General features: G+C 36.8%; 1 protein-coding gene across 2 annotated transcripts in view; it reads left to right on the forward strand.

The window, feature by feature from the left end:
• Positions 1 to 17,081, forward strand: part of LOC115412168 (neuropilin-2-like) — a 208,172-nt gene that overhangs the window by 78,301 nt on the left and 112,790 nt on the right. For both annotated transcript variants that reach the window (XM_030124508.1, XM_030124509.1), the window contains exons 4-6: positions 6,620 to 6,847; positions 14,248 to 14,403; positions 14,496 to 14,665. In XM_030124508.1, the coding sequence (XP_029980368.1) occupies positions 6,620 to 6,847; positions 14,248 to 14,403; positions 14,496 to 14,665 (554 nt within the window). The remainder of the gene's footprint in view (positions 1 to 6,619; positions 6,848 to 14,247; positions 14,404 to 14,495; positions 14,666 to 17,081) is intronic.

The raw sequence follows: 17,081 nt of genomic DNA on the forward strand, positions 1-17,081 counted from the left end.
TGAGCATCATCCCTTGAATATGTATCGTCTTTAATAACCTGATGGTGTTTGAGACTGTGTGAAATGACCAAACAGACTAGAGCTGACAGTGCACAGTTCCACTTGAACAGATTTGCTCATATGGGCTTGTGGGTAAATATTAGAATAAAGCAGACAGTGTTTTGGAGTTCTAGGAAACACGTTCATCTACACGCCAAAACTCAAGAACGAATGTGAAACTATTTCCCCGAATTACATCATCGGAGTGGAGCTTTTAGCCAACGTGGGTCTTGTGTCGGTAAGATTTCGAGTGTCAGCTGTAATTTTGTTGAATGGGGAGTTTATTATGAAGGGAAATCCCTGCTGTGATTCAGCGACAGAGGCTGATGTGTAATGTCAGAGGAGTTTCAGCGACTTAAATAACACTTAAACCAAACATATGGAAAAGCCTGGCTGTGGTTTGGAGGATCTGTGCGTGTGTGTGTGTGTGTGTGTGTGTGTGTGTGTGTGGGCTGCAGTGTGTAATGTAAGTTATGTCTAAGTGTTAGCGGCTGATGGAAAGAGGAGAATAATTGTAGGTTTGGTCTGACTAATAGCCCATTGGCATCAAAAACAGAGGGAGTGCACAAGTCTGCATGTATACAGATGTAAACCCATGGAAGCGTCTGCAGATCTACCCGGCAACACGCTCTTCGCCTAACCTTAACGTAACACGTGCTTCTTTCCAGTTTAGACAGATGGGAAGTGAAAAGAAAAGAATAGGAAATGAGACAGTGGGAGGGAAGGGAATGATGGAGCTGTGGAAGATTCAAAGACGCATGGGGAGATTGAAAAAGAAAGAACAGCAGGAAGGAGGGGATGTGAGAGGAGCGGGGGTTACACGATTAAAACGAAAACAAGATGAAATGAAGCTGACACACAAAACTCAAGTCAATACATGGAGACAGATGTGCAAAGAGGCTGTAATTATTTTCCAAACGTAATGGCTTCCCGGCCTTTCGCCATGAAAATACAGCCAGAAATGACCTGAAATTAACATTATTAGTGTTTAGAATAAAGAGATGTGGAGTTCTGCCAAAGATGAAAAATGTATTGGATTATAGAGAAATGAAGTGAATTTATTTATAATGACGAAATGGAGGGGATTAATATGACCACAAGACTAAATTAACTCCATGAGGCATTTGACAAAAGCAGAAAATGACCATATGAGATGAGAACCATTAAGAAACAACTTTTAGAGTCAAAGAAAAGAAGCGATAAAATTAGAAGCATTGCTGTTTCCATTTGGAGATGACGGTAAATGTGAAGAATGGAGTTGGATGCAAGTTAAAGTGCATTTTAAAGGGTCTATATTTAGTATTTATACTGTGAAATACAAAAAAAATTTACCTAAAATCATTATTCGTGTTTAGAATAAAGAGATGTGAAGTTCTGCCAAAGATGTAAAATGTATTGGATTATAGAGAAATGAAGTGAATTTATTTATAATGACAGGACGGGGGGGATTAATATGACCTCAAGACTAAATTAACTCCACGAGGCATTTGACAAAAGCAGAAAATGACCATATGAGATGAGAACCATTAAGAAACAACTTTTAGAATCAAAGAAAAGAAGCGATAAAATTAGAGGCATTGCCGTTTCCATTTGGAGACGACGGTAAATGTAAAGAATGGAGCTGGATGCAAGTTAAAGTGCATTTTAAAGGGTCTATATTTAGTATTTATACTGACAAATATTTTTTAGAAATGACCTAAAATCATTATTATTGTTTAGAAAGAAGAGATGTGAAATTCTGCCAAAGATGCAAATGTACTAGATTATAAGATAAGAGGTGAATTTATTTATAATGACAGGACGGGGGGGATTAATATGACCACTAGAGGGAGTAGTGAGTCACTCTGGTGGTCTCCCATGGGGAGGAAAACTAACTCCACAAAGCAGAAATTGACCAAATGGGATGAGAACCATTAAGAAACAACTTTTAGAGTCAAAGAAAAGAAGCGATTAAAACAGATGCATTGCTGTTTCCATTTGGAGATGACAGTAAATGTAAAGAATGGAGTTGGATGCAAGTTAAAGTGCATTTTAAAGAGTCTATATTTTGTTTTTATGCTGTGAAATTAAAAAAAAAAAAAACCTAAAATCATTATTCGTGTTTAGAATAAAGAGATGTGAAGTTCTGCCAAAGATGTAAAATGTATTGGATTATAGAGAAATGAAGTGAATTTATTTATAATGACGGGATGGGACGGATTAATATGACCACTAGAGGGAGTAGTGAGTCACTCTGCCGGTCTCCCATGGTGAGGAAAACTCCACAAAGCAGAAAGTGACCTCACGGGATGAGAACCATTAAGAAACAACTTTTAGAATCAAAGAAAAGAAGTGATTAAAGTAGAAGCCATTGCTGTTTCCATTTGGAGACGACTGTGAATGTAAAGAATGGAGTTGGATGGTTAAATGTTAGTGCTTCTTCTACATGGGTGAGTTTGATTCTGAGGCTTATGAAGATATAAAGTTATTATGGGATGTTCTTATCTTTGCTAAGTTGTCGTTTGTTGATCCACGGTTCAGACTAAACTGTGACTGTTCTGACCTTGTTTGTTGGATTCAAACAGATCTTTAGTTCAGCTCTCAGGGTTCCCACACAAGTATGGAAAAGTATGGAATTTGATTTGATAAATTTCCAGGTCTGGAAAAATATTTAAAATGGAAACAAATGTATGGAACAATATTCATGTTTCCGACTGTTCTGTTTTCTGAAACATAAGATAATGAATTTCTAAAAAAAGAAATGGATCGATCCTTTTTTTAAGGCACTTAGTGTAGCTAAAATGTTTATGTGAGAGCACATACAGTCGGCTTCGCATCCCAGAAACATTTGGGCAGATTGATAAGTTGAATGTCCCACCTTCTGCTCTTCTCCTCCTCCAACCACCTTTAATGCCCACCCAGGTGTCGTCAAGTTTCACTGCTGCTTTTACAGACCTGTGATGTCCACACACTGTTGGTGAGCGAGATATTCAACATGCCTTGTATGATCGTTGGCAGAACTCATAATGGGTAGATGGAAATTCTCTGACAACTGGCTCATAAAGCCCAAATATAAAGACTGGTTGGAGTGTTTTTATCAAGACATGTGGAAATTAAGTCTGGAAAAAGTATGGAATTTAGAAATTTCAAATGTGTAAGGAACCCTGAGCTATTGACGACACAAACCCAACAGAAAACAGAGGTGATTTGTGGTTTTACTGTGGCTGTTTTGACTCAGTCCTCACTGGAATTGTTGACATTGTGCGTGGAAATGACCAAAAGTAGTCACTTGCCCGATAAAGGGTAGGTCTGGTTCACACTTAAACCTGGAACCCAAACTGGATTCCACCTTCTATAAACAGATAAAATAATAAGTCCATCCTGAGCTGAACAATGACCACTCTTATTACATCATTTGATCTTAAAACATATATTACGTTGCACTGATTGTTGCTTGCATTTTATTGAAATCCAGCAGAAAAAAAGGTACAAAAACAGACATAATGTAGTGAAGAAATCGACGAAGCAAGAGATGACGGGAGAAAGGAGGGCACAAGTGTTTTTGCAATGTTCACGGACATGAAGTAATGAGAAGGGAATAAAAACGCTGTGGGCAACAGAGCTGGTCAGGCGTTCAGTCTACACACACACACACAAACACACACAAATACACACATGGTCGTAGTCACGCAGAGCAACGCCATCCAGCGACGGACACCACGGGGGGGCCAGACACAGGGAAACCTCGAGGGGGGGGGGGGGGGAGGGGGGGGGGTTGTCTGGTCGCTGTGTGATGGAAGTGGTCACGAAGAAGAGCAGACACACAAGCATCAGATCTGACCATGTTACAGACACGATGTCATGAATCAGAAGGATGGATGAAGAGCTTTTTATATACATTTGGAGAGTGATTAAAATAGAGCAGGGGTGTCAAACATGTGGTCCGTGGGCCAAAAACGGACCACCAAAGGTTCCAATCTGGCCCAAAGTGCAAAAAATGACACTGAAGGTTTTAACGGTCATGGATGTTGAACTGGTTTTAGTTCAGGTCTCACATTGAGATCAACAGGATCTAAAGTAAAATAACAGCATAATAACCTAGAGGTAATAACTTCAAATTTTCTTTTTGGTTTAATGTGACAAAAAAGTTATATTACATTATTTATATAAATAATGAAAACTTCAAATTCTTGTTTTACTGCAAAAATAACATTAAATTATGAAAATATTTACTGTAATAAACTGTCCTTTAACAATAAAATGTGACCAACTTGAAATGTCTAAAGAAAATTAAGTTACTAAAGGTTTTGTGCCTTTATAGATCTGATCCATATGCACATTTATAAATGATAAGTTGAGTCATAATGTTGTTGAAATACTTTTCTTAAGAAATCTCTTTTTTTTTCCAGGTTATTTACATTTTTTTTTGTATATATCCTTATATGTTGTACATATTTCTTATCTATAGTACAGAGTAATCTTTTTGTATATTTTAGTAGTAGTTTTTTAGTTGTATTTTATTAGTATTTCTATATTTTAGTAGTTTATCTTTGTAGTTTTTGTATATTGCCAATATTTTTTTGTGTATGTATTTTTTTTTTTTTTTTCGTATAATTGTGTGATATTTTTATTCAGACTTTTTTGTACTGTAAGGGTTTTTGCTGTAACAGTGAAAATAAAGATCTATTCTATTCTATTCTATTCTATTCTATTCTGATAAGTGGTGATAAATGGTCAAATGTTGGGAAAATGCCACATAAACAGTACCAACTCTTTGAGGTTTAAAGAAAAAGTTGCTTTTGGAAGAATAACATCATTGAATTTCTATTTTATTTATTTATTTTATTCATTTTATTTATTGAAGCGTGACTTTGGTCTCGTCTGATCCATTTCACATCTCTTTCTTCGATAAAACTCCATCCCTTCAGCTACAGTACGAAGCTCTATCGATAAAACAAAAGCGCTTAACTGTTCTGTCAGTAAATATTAAAACAGACGACTAAAGAGGCTGTTAAATATACAAAGCTGCATGAAAACCAGTCAAGCACATACACACGGCACTAAAAGCATCTCACATGCCAGCGTATGCACTTTCTAATGTGTTCTCACTTGCTTTTTCTTAATTTGCTCATGCAAGCAGGCGGTTACAATAGCAGACACCCAAACAGACCGAGCAGAAGTGGGTTATAAGAGGCTTAGACAGTGTGTGTGTGTGTGTGTGTGTGTGTGTGTGTGTGTGTGTGTGTGTGTGTGTGTGTGTGTCTGGGCGTTTGGTCGTACATGGATGGATGGACGGGAATAATGGTCCAGTTGGTGCGTCCACATCCACCACATAATGTGTGTGAAAGTCTTTATAAAGCGGATATTACAGTCATTGAGAAATGAAGAGTCCCAGATTACATCAGATCAGTGTGTGTGTGTGTGTGTGTGTGTGTGTGTGTGTGTGTGTGTGTTTACTGTAGGATGCGATGGTTTTCACTGCTTTCCACCAACCATCCATGATACCGCCAACAGATTATACACCATATGGACAAAAGTATGTGGACACGTTAAATTCATGTGTTTCTGGGATACAAAACAATAATGACTAATGTCAGAATATAGTTTTATATTGGGATAAATATCATTTCATTGGTTAGTTTGGTTTAAATTATCTTTGTTTCCAAAATGACTCAGAGATGGTTTGGACTGAATTTCTCTCAACATTGTTTTTTTTTTTTTATTTTTTTTTTTTTTATCCATGTCTATGATTCGAATGTTCTTCGTCTAAATTTCTACAATATTTTTCCTGCTCTGACTGTAAATAATAATTTTCTTCCATAACTAACCATCTGGTTTCTTCACATCTCACTGAGGAAGAAAAATCTCCCATTAAACTTTAAGGAAATATTGATGTTTTTATCTCAAATCAGCAATACTTCTGTCCATACAGTGTGTTTATTTGGCACAAATTCTCTTAAATTTTCCGTTTGTTTTTCCTCCATTGCCTTTGAATTCCTGCATCACTTATCAATGTCACAGCTTGTTTCAGTGAAATTATGTTCATACACAACTCAGATACTCAAATAAATTGTGCAGTAAATGAATTTTGCCCTGATTTTGATGCAATGAAACAACTTCTCACTGAAAGTCTAAAGAAGTTAGAATAGTTTGACTCCTCCTTGTTAAATATGAATATTTCCTGATTTCCGTCCTCCTTTTAATGGAAAAAAAAGTTGGGTACATCTAATTATCTTTGGGGTTTAGGGCAAAAAAAAGACAATAACTTTTAAGGATGACATGAACTTTGGGAAACACTTGTTGGCTTTTTCACCAGTTTCTGATCTATTATGAACTAAACTATTGTAATAAATAAATAAATAAATAAATAGTCATTAACTGCAGCCTTAAACACAGCATATCTCTGTTTCTTTTAGACTTATATTAAACTTCTTGACTTGAAATGATTCTGATTTGGTTCATTTTATTTGGATTCTCTAATCAGTATAGTTTCTGTCCGTCTTACTTCCCTGTTGCTGTGTCTGTATGTCTGATGGGAGGGTTTATTTTCTGCTTTGACTGACAGGTTTGTGTGTGTTTTTTTTCTTTATTTTACTTCCAGGTTCAGACTGTTCACGAAACTTCACTGCACCCACGGGACTCATCGAGTCTCCCGGTTTCCCCGATAAGTATCCACACAACCTGGAGTGTTCTTTCATCATCATCGTCCCCCCCAGCATGGACGTGTCCCTCACCTTCCTGACCTTTGACCTGGAGAACGACCCCCTGCCAGGCAGCGAGGGCGACTGCAAATACGACTGGTTGGAAGTGTGGGACGGGCTACCAGGAGGTGAGGATAAGGTCACGTCTGGTTTTTAATCGTGTTTTTATCTCATCAGCTGATTGGCCAGAAACTGCTGTCATCGTCATCTTCGTTATCGTTGTTGTTGGCAATTTCTTCAAACATCTTCTCTGATGAAACTACCAGTCAGATTCATTTCAAATTTTAGATGTTGCTTCATTGGGACATTGTCTACAAAGTTTGCTTAGCGTTTTCAGAAATTTAGATTTTTGAATTTTTGACAAATTTTTGAAATATTAAAAATGTGCCTTTACTTCTAATGGTCCATATTTTGATGGTTTATAACTTGTAAATGGTATGAGATATCAGTATAGTTACTACTGATCACTGATATGAAGTCATATATTGATTTTCATTTGGGTCCATGACCTTTGACCTTGAGTGACCTTGAAGGGTCAAACTCAAAGTCACCAATGTCTACATTTCAACAGTCTTATTCTCTGAAACAACTGGTTGGATTCATTTCAGATTTGATGTAGCTTCCTTGGGACAATGTCTATAAAGTTTGCTTATCATTTTCAGGAATTTAGATTTTTTTAATTTTTGACTAATTTTTGAAATATTAAAATTTTTCCTTTCCTTATAGTGGTCTATATTTTGATGGTTTATAACATGGAATTGGTTACAGATATGGTCTGATATACACAAGAATTACTTAATTTTTCAGCATTTCATGGGCGTTCAGCTTTGTCAGGTAAATTAGTGAGTAAACTGAGGCTGCGTCCGGACTGCAGGTAAATGTGGCCCAAATCCAATTTTTTCACCCGTATGTGACCTGTATCCAATCTGTTAAAGACCGTTTGAACAGCACAAATCTGATTTTTTCAAATCCGACCAAGACCACTTTCATATGTGGTCCTAAATCGGATATGTATCTGATATTTTTGCAATGCGACTTCAGTCTGAACGGCCAGGTCCTTCACTTCCTTATACACAGTGTGTATCTGCGTGGTCACGTATTAGGTCAAGACCTCTTTAGCGCATGTGGGTCACTTCAGGGTCACATTCAGTTCATACTCAAAGCAGATAGAAGTCGCATTTAATGTGTAATATGAACAAGCGCGCAAAAAAAAGAGTTTCACCAAAAAATCTGAAATGTGCATTAAGACCTGCTGTCTGAACCTAGTCTAAGTGACTTAAATCTGAAAACTCTAAACATTTACTTTCATTACTTCAACCAGAACAACTTAAATCAGTAAAAATATAGGCTTTCACAAAGATCAACAAGAAAAGCACTCGGAGAGCGCAGACCTCCGCCAAGACAGATCTGTTGCCCCCCACCCCCCTCACCGATCACCACCAGAATTTAATCATTTCTTCCTTGTGCCAGTATCAACATTTCCTGAAAATTTCATGAAAATCCGTGCATAACTTTTTGAGATATCCTGCTAACAAACAAACACGCAAACACACAAAGCAAAGCGATCACAAAGATTATGACCACACTTTTCAGTCGTGTTTACACGTTAAAATAAAAGCACATAAAAAACAAAACATTTTAATGCATTTGGAACATAATGCTCAGTTAATTTGACTGTTCATTATATAATAAAGTCCTGATGTCATGGGGGTATAATGTGGTCTAGGTGGTTTTAACCCCAGGTATAGTCTGGACGGGGGTACATAGTTTGGCCTGTTCCACTGAGTCAATAAGGACGCTGATGTTAAATGTAATAAAACCTGATGGAAAAAAAGCACAGTTTCTACCTCTTCGCTCCAGTGCAAAAGTGCAAAGTTAAAATGCTCTGCCCTGCCTACATCATTATTGACTGAGGTGGAGTAGAAACTATTTTTGTGTTCCTGCGTTGGTAGATAAAAGCAGAGCTCAGAGGCAGGATGCTGGCACCAACTGTGGAGAAACAAAACAAGTTTTCATGGGGGTAAATAAAATAGTAGTCGCTGAGAGGAGGGAGAAATAAAAGAAAGAAGAAGAGGAGGAGGAACCGTAGCAGGATATTTCTGGTTTATCTGCTGGAAGAGTTTAGAAGGACAGATATGAAACGGCAAGAACTTGGATTTGGATTTAAAGGGTTGGAAGAAGGAGAGCGAAAGAAGGGCAGCTGGAAGGGCAGCGAGAAATCTGACATTTTTGGAAAGATAGGAACAAAGGAAGGAGATGTGGGATGGGAAAAAAAAAAGAATGAAGGGCAGAAGACCTCCAGTGTCCATTTTAAGAAGAGGATTGGGATCGAAGAAATAGGAGGATTTAAAGAAACTTCAGTCAGGAGGATTGGAGAGTAGGAAGGACAGGCTGAACGGAGCTCTGAGGACTTTTTTTTATCGAGTTTTATGAAACTTTTTTACTTATGTAATTTAGTTTCTTATCATCGGATTTGGAATTTGTTCAGATTTTTTTCTCCTCGCAGTAAAAACTCAAGTTATGGTCCTGACTTTTTAACTTAAATTAACTTCATTTTGACATTGAGGCCATTTGCATGAACATAAAAATCTAATAACTGTTATTAATCAGATAAGTGTAATAGTCAGATCTGATGTGTTTATATGCATTTAAGAAATAATGGGAAAAACCCTGGTTTAGATGTACATATGTAGAGACAAAAGACTCAAACTTCCTCTGTTATAGTCTTCAGGTCCTGTTTGACTACATTACTTCCATTTTTTACACATGCACAGATGTAAAAGATCGAAATAAATCATATTAACAGGTTCAGTTCAGTTTGAATAATTCTACGTTAGTGCCTAGAAATAAAGGAGATTCCAAGAAAACATGAAAATCATCTCATTTTAGGAGCAGAGAGATAACAATTTAAAGCAAACTAACCAATGCAATGATATTTATCCCAATATAAAACTATATTCTGACACTAGTGATTATTGTTTTGTATCCCAGACCCCTGTTAGAAAAGAAACACCTGAATTCAACATGTCCACATACTTTTGTCCATATAGCATAAATGTTAATAATAATTATAATGATTAATGTTTTATTGCTTTTTAAGGTTTTCTGATGTGAACTAAGGTGGAGGTTTAGATGTGATGCTTCTCCTCCTCCTCCTGGTCATTAATGACTCATGATATGAGTTGTGCATAAACATAATTTGACTGAAACAAGGTTGTGACATGGTAAGTGATGCAGGAATTCAAAAGCAAAGGAGGAAAAACTAAAACAAATGGAAAATTTAAGACAATTAGTGACAAATAAACTGGCACTATATGGACAATAGTATTGCTGATTTGAGATAAAGATATCAACATTTCCTTAAAGTTTAATGGTAGATTTTTCTTCCTCAGTGAGATGTGTAGAAAGTAGATGGTTAGTTGTGGTAGAAAACTATTATTTACAGTCAGAGCATGAAAATTATCTTAGAAATTTAGAGGTAGAACATTTAAAATCACAGTCAAAATCAGTGTTGAGAGAAATTAAGTCCAAACCATCTCTGAGGCATTTTGGAAGCAAAGATAATTTAACCCAAACTAACCAATGCAATGATATTTATCTCAGTATAAAACTATATTCTGACATTAGTCATTATTGTTTTATTTCCCAGACCCCTGTTAGAAAAGAAACACCTGAATTCAACTTGTCCACATACTTTTGTCCATATAGTGTATCAAAATCAGGGCAAAATTTATATGGACAGAAGTACTGCTGATTTGAGATAAAAAAAAATATATATATATATGAATATTTCCTTAAAGTTTAATGGGAAACTTTCCTTCCTCAGTGAGATGTGAAGAAAGTAGACGGTTAGTTGTGGTAGAAAATTGTTATTTACAGTCAAAACACAATAAATATTGGTAGAACATTTAAAATCGTAGTTATGGATAAAAAAAAACCTTAATCAATGTTCAGAGAAATTAAGTCAAAACCATCTCTGATACATTTTGGAAACAAAGGTAACAATTTAAACCAAACTAACCAATGCAATGATATTTATTCCAATATAAAACTATATTCTGACATTAGTCATTATTGTTTTGTATCCCAGACCCCTGTTAGAAAAGAAGCACCTGAATTCAACGTGTCCACATACTTTTGTCCATATAGTGTATCAAAATCAGGAAAGAGGAAAAACTAAAACAGATGGAAAATTTAAGAGAATTAGTGGCAAAAAAACATATACTATATGGACAAAAGTACTGCTGTTTTGAGATATAAACATAACATTTCCTTAAAGTTTAAAGGGAGATTTTTCTTCGTCAGTGAGATGTGAAGAAAATAGATGGTTAGTTGTGGTAGAAAATTATTATTTACAGTCAGAGAATGATAAATATTTTAAAAATTTAGAGGAAGAACATTGAAAATTAGAGTCATGGATTAAAAAAAAAATCGATGTTGAGAGAAATGAAGTCCAAACCATCTCTGAGGCATTTTAGAAGCAAAGATAAGAATTTAACCCAAACTAACCAATGCAATGATATTTATCCCAATATTAAACTATATTCTGACATTAGTCATAGTTATGGTTAAAAAAATTAAATCAATGTTGAGAGAAATGAAGTCAAAACCATCTCTTGAAGCAAAGATAAGATTTTTTTTTATGTATTACAGTTAAATATATGCTGTTTGTTTACAAAGTTTTAAAAATATAAACAGACACCTTTGGCACAGGAACAAATTTTGCCTAATTTTATTTATTTATTTATTTATTTCAATCAAAAATGCTGAAGTGAGATTTGGGGGTACTTGGCTAAAACAGTATATTTCAGGGGGTACTCCACTGTAAAAAGTTTGAGACCCACTGGGTTAAATCCTCATGAACAGGACATTTTACAACTGTAGACATGATGTGTCCCAATATTTATGTCCATATAGTTTATAAACATCAACATTTCCTTAAAGTTTAATGGGAGATTTTTCTTCCTCAGTGAGGTGTGAAGAAAGTAGATGGTTAGTTGTGGTAGAAAATTATTATTAAAAGTCCCAGCATGAAAAATATTTGAGAAATTTAGAGGAAGAACATTTAAAATCATAGTCATAACAGAGCAAAAGCAATGTTGAGAGAAATTAAGTAAAAACTGAAGCATTTTGGAAGCAAAGATAAGAATTTAACCCAAACTAACCAATGCAGTGATATTTATCCCATAATATAAAACTATATTCTGACATTTGTCATTATTGTTTTGTATGCCAGACCCCTGTTAGAAAAGAAACACCTGAACGTCCCAATACTTTTGTCCACATAGTGTGCATCAATTACGTGGAAGGAAAAAGAGTCGTTATTTTCTTTATGTGTCTCGGTGCTTTTGCGTTCTCCACCAAATCCCTCTGTTGTTGTATCTGAGCCTATTTTTACTGTTACTAATAAAAGGCGGGCTCACAGCAGACTGCATTATGGGACTATTACCGGGGTGATTGCCTTGGAATCATTAGTGTGTGCGACTACATATGTGTTTGTCGGGGTCAGACAAGGGACAAATGTGCCTTCTGTCAACGTTATGCTGAGCTGAAATTAAACTCCTAAACACAGACAGGAATGTTCCCAGTAATAAGCTGGTAATAATATGGGAACACAGAGGTAATTCTGCAGTAATAATAATTGGTGATTAACTGATTATGGCGTTCCAACTATGTTCCAAGCCAGAGGCACCGCATCTAAACTGGGCTGTGTGCACTTTCATCCTCAGATATGTGCCTATACTCACAGCTGTCTCATCTGTTTATGTTTAATAAGTTATGTTCTGTTTGTAGAATGGGTGATTGACAGGTGTAATGACCAGTCGGAGTCTGTAACCCCTTTAGGACGATTGTGTCTCCGGTGACACATTTCTGAATGCACCGTCATTCAAGTTACCGTAACTCTGGAACTGTTTGCACTAATGGCAAAATTCAAGCATCATCTGAAAGCTGAGGTTTGGAGCTTTTGATTGCTGCATAACACAGCAGCAGAGTGCAGTCAGTGAGAGAGAGAGATGGATGATTTTTGTTACTTTTCTCAGCGTTTTAGCTTGGTTTTAGCTCTGTTTTTGCAGTGAATTCTGGTAAATAATTGTTTATAATAGTGATGGTGCTGTTTTGGAATGTTCTACGAGTGTGTTTTACTTGTTTTTGTCAAGTTTCGCTGGGTTTTTTTTTCAACTTTTTTCACTGTATTTATCCGTAGTTTTCCGGTTTGTGTAGTTCATAATGTTGTGTATATTCATTTTTGTTAATATTTTTGTGTTGGTTTGGGTGGAGGACATGTGTTAGCAATGAGCTTCATGACTTATCAGCTTAGTTATTTAACATTTGCGTGAAATTTTTGTGAAGTTTAGCTGTTCTTTCTACACTCAGTGGGTTTTCTCTGGTTTCTCCTTCCATCAAAAACGGTTCTAAGTGGGTTAACCCTTTGTAAGGCACTCATTGAAATACTCTGAAATTCAAAATATCAACCCTAGCGTGTTATTGGACATCGTCATCTACCTCTTGCCATAAAATGTCAGAGCAGCACTTGCTAAAAAGTAAAAACATGCAATAAAACAACTATTATAGTCATAAACTGACAAAAATCATTCATTCCCTATTTACAGCTTCAAAATGTCCATAAAATCTCTCTGAATCACTGTATAGTGTTTCTAAAAACCAACATGCTTCTGGACCTCACTGAGGTATGTTTAATGTTTGAGGAAATAACCAAAAATAGTCACTTGCCTGATAAAGAGTTAATTCTCCTGTTAGAGCCCTTGGTAGTGATGCGGATCTGGAGTTGATCCTCCAATGTGCTAAATGCTAATGCTAATGCTGGGTGCTGTGTGTATTATGGGTAAAGTGCGTAGAATGAAATTCCCTGCAGGGATAATAAAGTTAACCTTTAACCTTTGAAAAGTAATTAAAATGCCCATTCCTGGTATTATATTTACATATTTCCAAGCTGTTACCATGTTATTGCTGAGCTCCTATATTTTTCTATTCTATCATGACAAAAAAGATGTATTGATCCTAATCTGAATGCAAACTCTGGTCCTCTGTTTGTTTTTTTTCCTTCACCTCCATCAAGAAAAGAGTTATTACTGCTGTTTGCTCAAGAGTCCTATTCCAAATACCCTCCCATTCCAGAAGGGAAGAGGGAAAAAATCAATAGCACTGAACAATTGCCGGCTATTTTCTCATCTCCCGCCTCCCACTCCTCGTCATGTTTGTGTGTTGGAGAGACGAAGCAGGAGCATCAGGATGAATCTATGATCCGTGTTCCCACCCCTTGACACCCCAGGGCTTTAAATCACACTCATCTGTTTGTGTTGACATGTACAAGTTGTGGTATTAGAGGAAAAGACAGTAGAGAAATCACTTAGATCCATGGACTTACGCTCACATGGACTGGATGGTATGTCCCAGTGAAAAACCACGTCCACCTGTATCCTTGTGCAGAACTTTGGGCACGTCGCATTGTTGTAAATGTGTTATAGAGATAAACTTGACCTTGACCCTCTGACTCTGATTCCTCCAGTGGGCCCTCTGATTGGTCGATACTGTGGGACGAAGGTGCCTCCTGAGATCCAATCATCTACTGGGATTCTGTCTCTGTCCTTCCACACCGACATGGCCGTCGCCAAGGACGGATTCTCAGCGCGATACAACATGACGCACAAGGAAGTCAGCGAAAGTAGGTTCTCACAGCCTCTGCTTTTTTAGCTCTAACATGTTTAAAAACCACCAGAATATTGTTCTGAATCACCCCGTCTTCTGTTTTTGCAGCTTTCCACTGCAGTAACGCCTTCGGTTTGGAGTCGGGAAAGATCACAGACGATCAGATCACGGCCTCGTCGAGTTTCTACGACGGGCACTGGCTACCGAGACAGGCCCGACTCAACTACAACGACAACGCATGGACGCCCAACGACGACAGCAACAGGGAGTACATACAGGTAGGATTTAACCCTTAAACAGCCACACATCAGCACCTACTGATCTAAACTGTTTAACACCTGCTGAGCCACTAATCCTATCAATACATGTAAATAATTTGTGTAAAATACAGTTCTTCATCTTTTCATGGTCATCAGATATGACCCATTTGGACGTTCAGAGGCTCCATAGTTACCGTGGAAACACCATCATCTTCTACAACATTGATTCACAAAAATAAATATTGTTATGGCCCAGCTCAAAAACAGGAGTGGAGAGTGGGGTCAGTGCAAAAAGCACTTCTTTTATTTACACGTGTGAGATTTGAATAAGCTTTGAGTCCATCTCCATAACCGATGGTGTTGGAGCACCCGCAGATACACAGATGGAGTACAGGTGTAGGTCTGATGAGCGAGAGAGACGTCATGCAAAGGGAGGGGCTATAAGGATGAGCACGACACCAGGCCCAGGTGTAGCACATCCACTGATGACCGCGACAACCCCACCTTGATCAGGTCCTGTAAAGAGAGAAACAAAAGAGACCAACACACACAGAGTGGTGTGGAGGGGTGGTCACAATATATATAAGATAAAATGAACAAAAATGATCCAAAAATTGCAAAATAATGAATAATGGACGAAAAATAAGCAAAAAATTGACTAAAATGAAGTTAAAAAAAAAAAGAAAATAAGCAACAAAACAAAAATAAAAACAGCCAAAGCGATCAAGAAAATAAACAAAAATTAATAATAAATCAACAAAATAATAAGTAGGATAAACAAAATAAACCACAAACTGAAGAAAGTTGAAAAATGATAAAATGAGCAGCAAAATGTTGAAAAATAAACACAATAAGCAACAAAATGAAGAAAAAAATAAAATATACCTAGTAAATTCAATAAAAATGAACAGACTCGAGTCTTGATAGTTACCATGGAAACACCGTCATCTTCTACAACATTGATTCACCAGTAAAACCCATGGAGTTGGATCCATGACAGTGGATGGACACACTGGGTTTATGTTCAGTTAATGAGATTTGACTGAAAGTCACTTTTTCTTCAGTTTTTTTCTGTTTTTGATAAAATAACCTTTGAATTTCCTCCGTGTTTTAATGAACATATACATGATCAGTCAGTTAAATATAAAAAATGCCAAATTTTTACTCAAAAAGTGCAAAATACGGAACATGATATTACAATAAATGGTGATAAATCACTTAGGAAAGATTAAAAATAGAGAAAAATTCATTTGCGACCTGCCACAAAAGTAGCCCTGGGTCTTGATGGTTAAAGTCTGACTCTTCATTGTTTTTCCCTTGAATAAATGACTCCTGTGTCGTGGTCGGTACGTTAAAAAACAAAGCATGAAGATGTCGAAGATTAAAGTTGAAGTCCTTTTGCAGACGTACACCTGCAGCTGGAGGTCAAACGTACACATGGGCTGTTTTTATTCCAGTTTTAGACCGTTTTAATGAACCCGGTCCGTGTTTAAACCCTTCATCTCCCAAAGACAGACCCTGTTTCATCACACCTTCACCTCCTGGTGACACGTCGCCGGTTTTAACTGTACGACAGCTATATTTGTGTCAGCGTCGGAGCGAGTGCGTGGGAGAATAACACCGAGAGAAAGCGAGTGGGAGGTGTAATATGGAGGTTTAGCAGCCAGACGTCAGGGTAAAGTATTGTCTCCTGTGTTGGAGCTCAGAGCCAGGTTTGTGCCAGGACTGAGTTATGAGTCCACCTGGCAGAGATGGACCCGGGACGGAGGCTCACACAGACACAACACAACTGTAAACACAACATTAACACGTCAGGTGTCGCCTTAAAGAGGCTTCACAGGGTCAACACAGCTTTAACTACAACGTTCAGGTGTTACAGTCAGCATTAATACAACTGACCAGACGAATAATAGACCAGGTCTGTCCAATTTATTTAGTTCAGGGGTCATATTCAGACCAATAGGATCTAATGTTGGTAAAACAATAACATAATTTATAAATAATGTGAACTCCAAACTTTTCTTTTTGTTTTAAAGTGAAAAAAGTAAAATTACATGATGAAAGTGTTTACATCTACAAACTATCCTTAAAAAAATGTAAATAACATGAACAACCTTAAATAAGTGTAATTTTTAGGGATGTCCGATATTGGCTTTTTTGCCAAAAACCGATATGCCGATGTTGTCCAATGCTTAATTTCCGATTCTGATATCTACCAATACCGCTGCCAATATATGTGGGATATTAAACTAATTTTAGGTAACATCACATATCTCCTGTCATGGAATTAACACATCATGCCTAATTTTATTGTGATGCTTCATTGGATGCATTCTCAAATTCAACGAGGCTTTCAAAATGTAAACACCGTCTGTGCAAAGAATACCTACTTCAACTTAAGTCGTGGAAAAAACGCCGTATTTATGTATTTTCT

This window comes from Sphaeramia orbicularis, chromosome 21, assembly GCF_902148855.1.
Source record: "Sphaeramia orbicularis chromosome 21, fSphaOr1.1, whole genome shotgun sequence".
Taxonomy (NCBI): Eukaryota; Metazoa; Chordata; class Actinopteri; order Kurtiformes; family Apogonidae; genus Sphaeramia; species Sphaeramia orbicularis.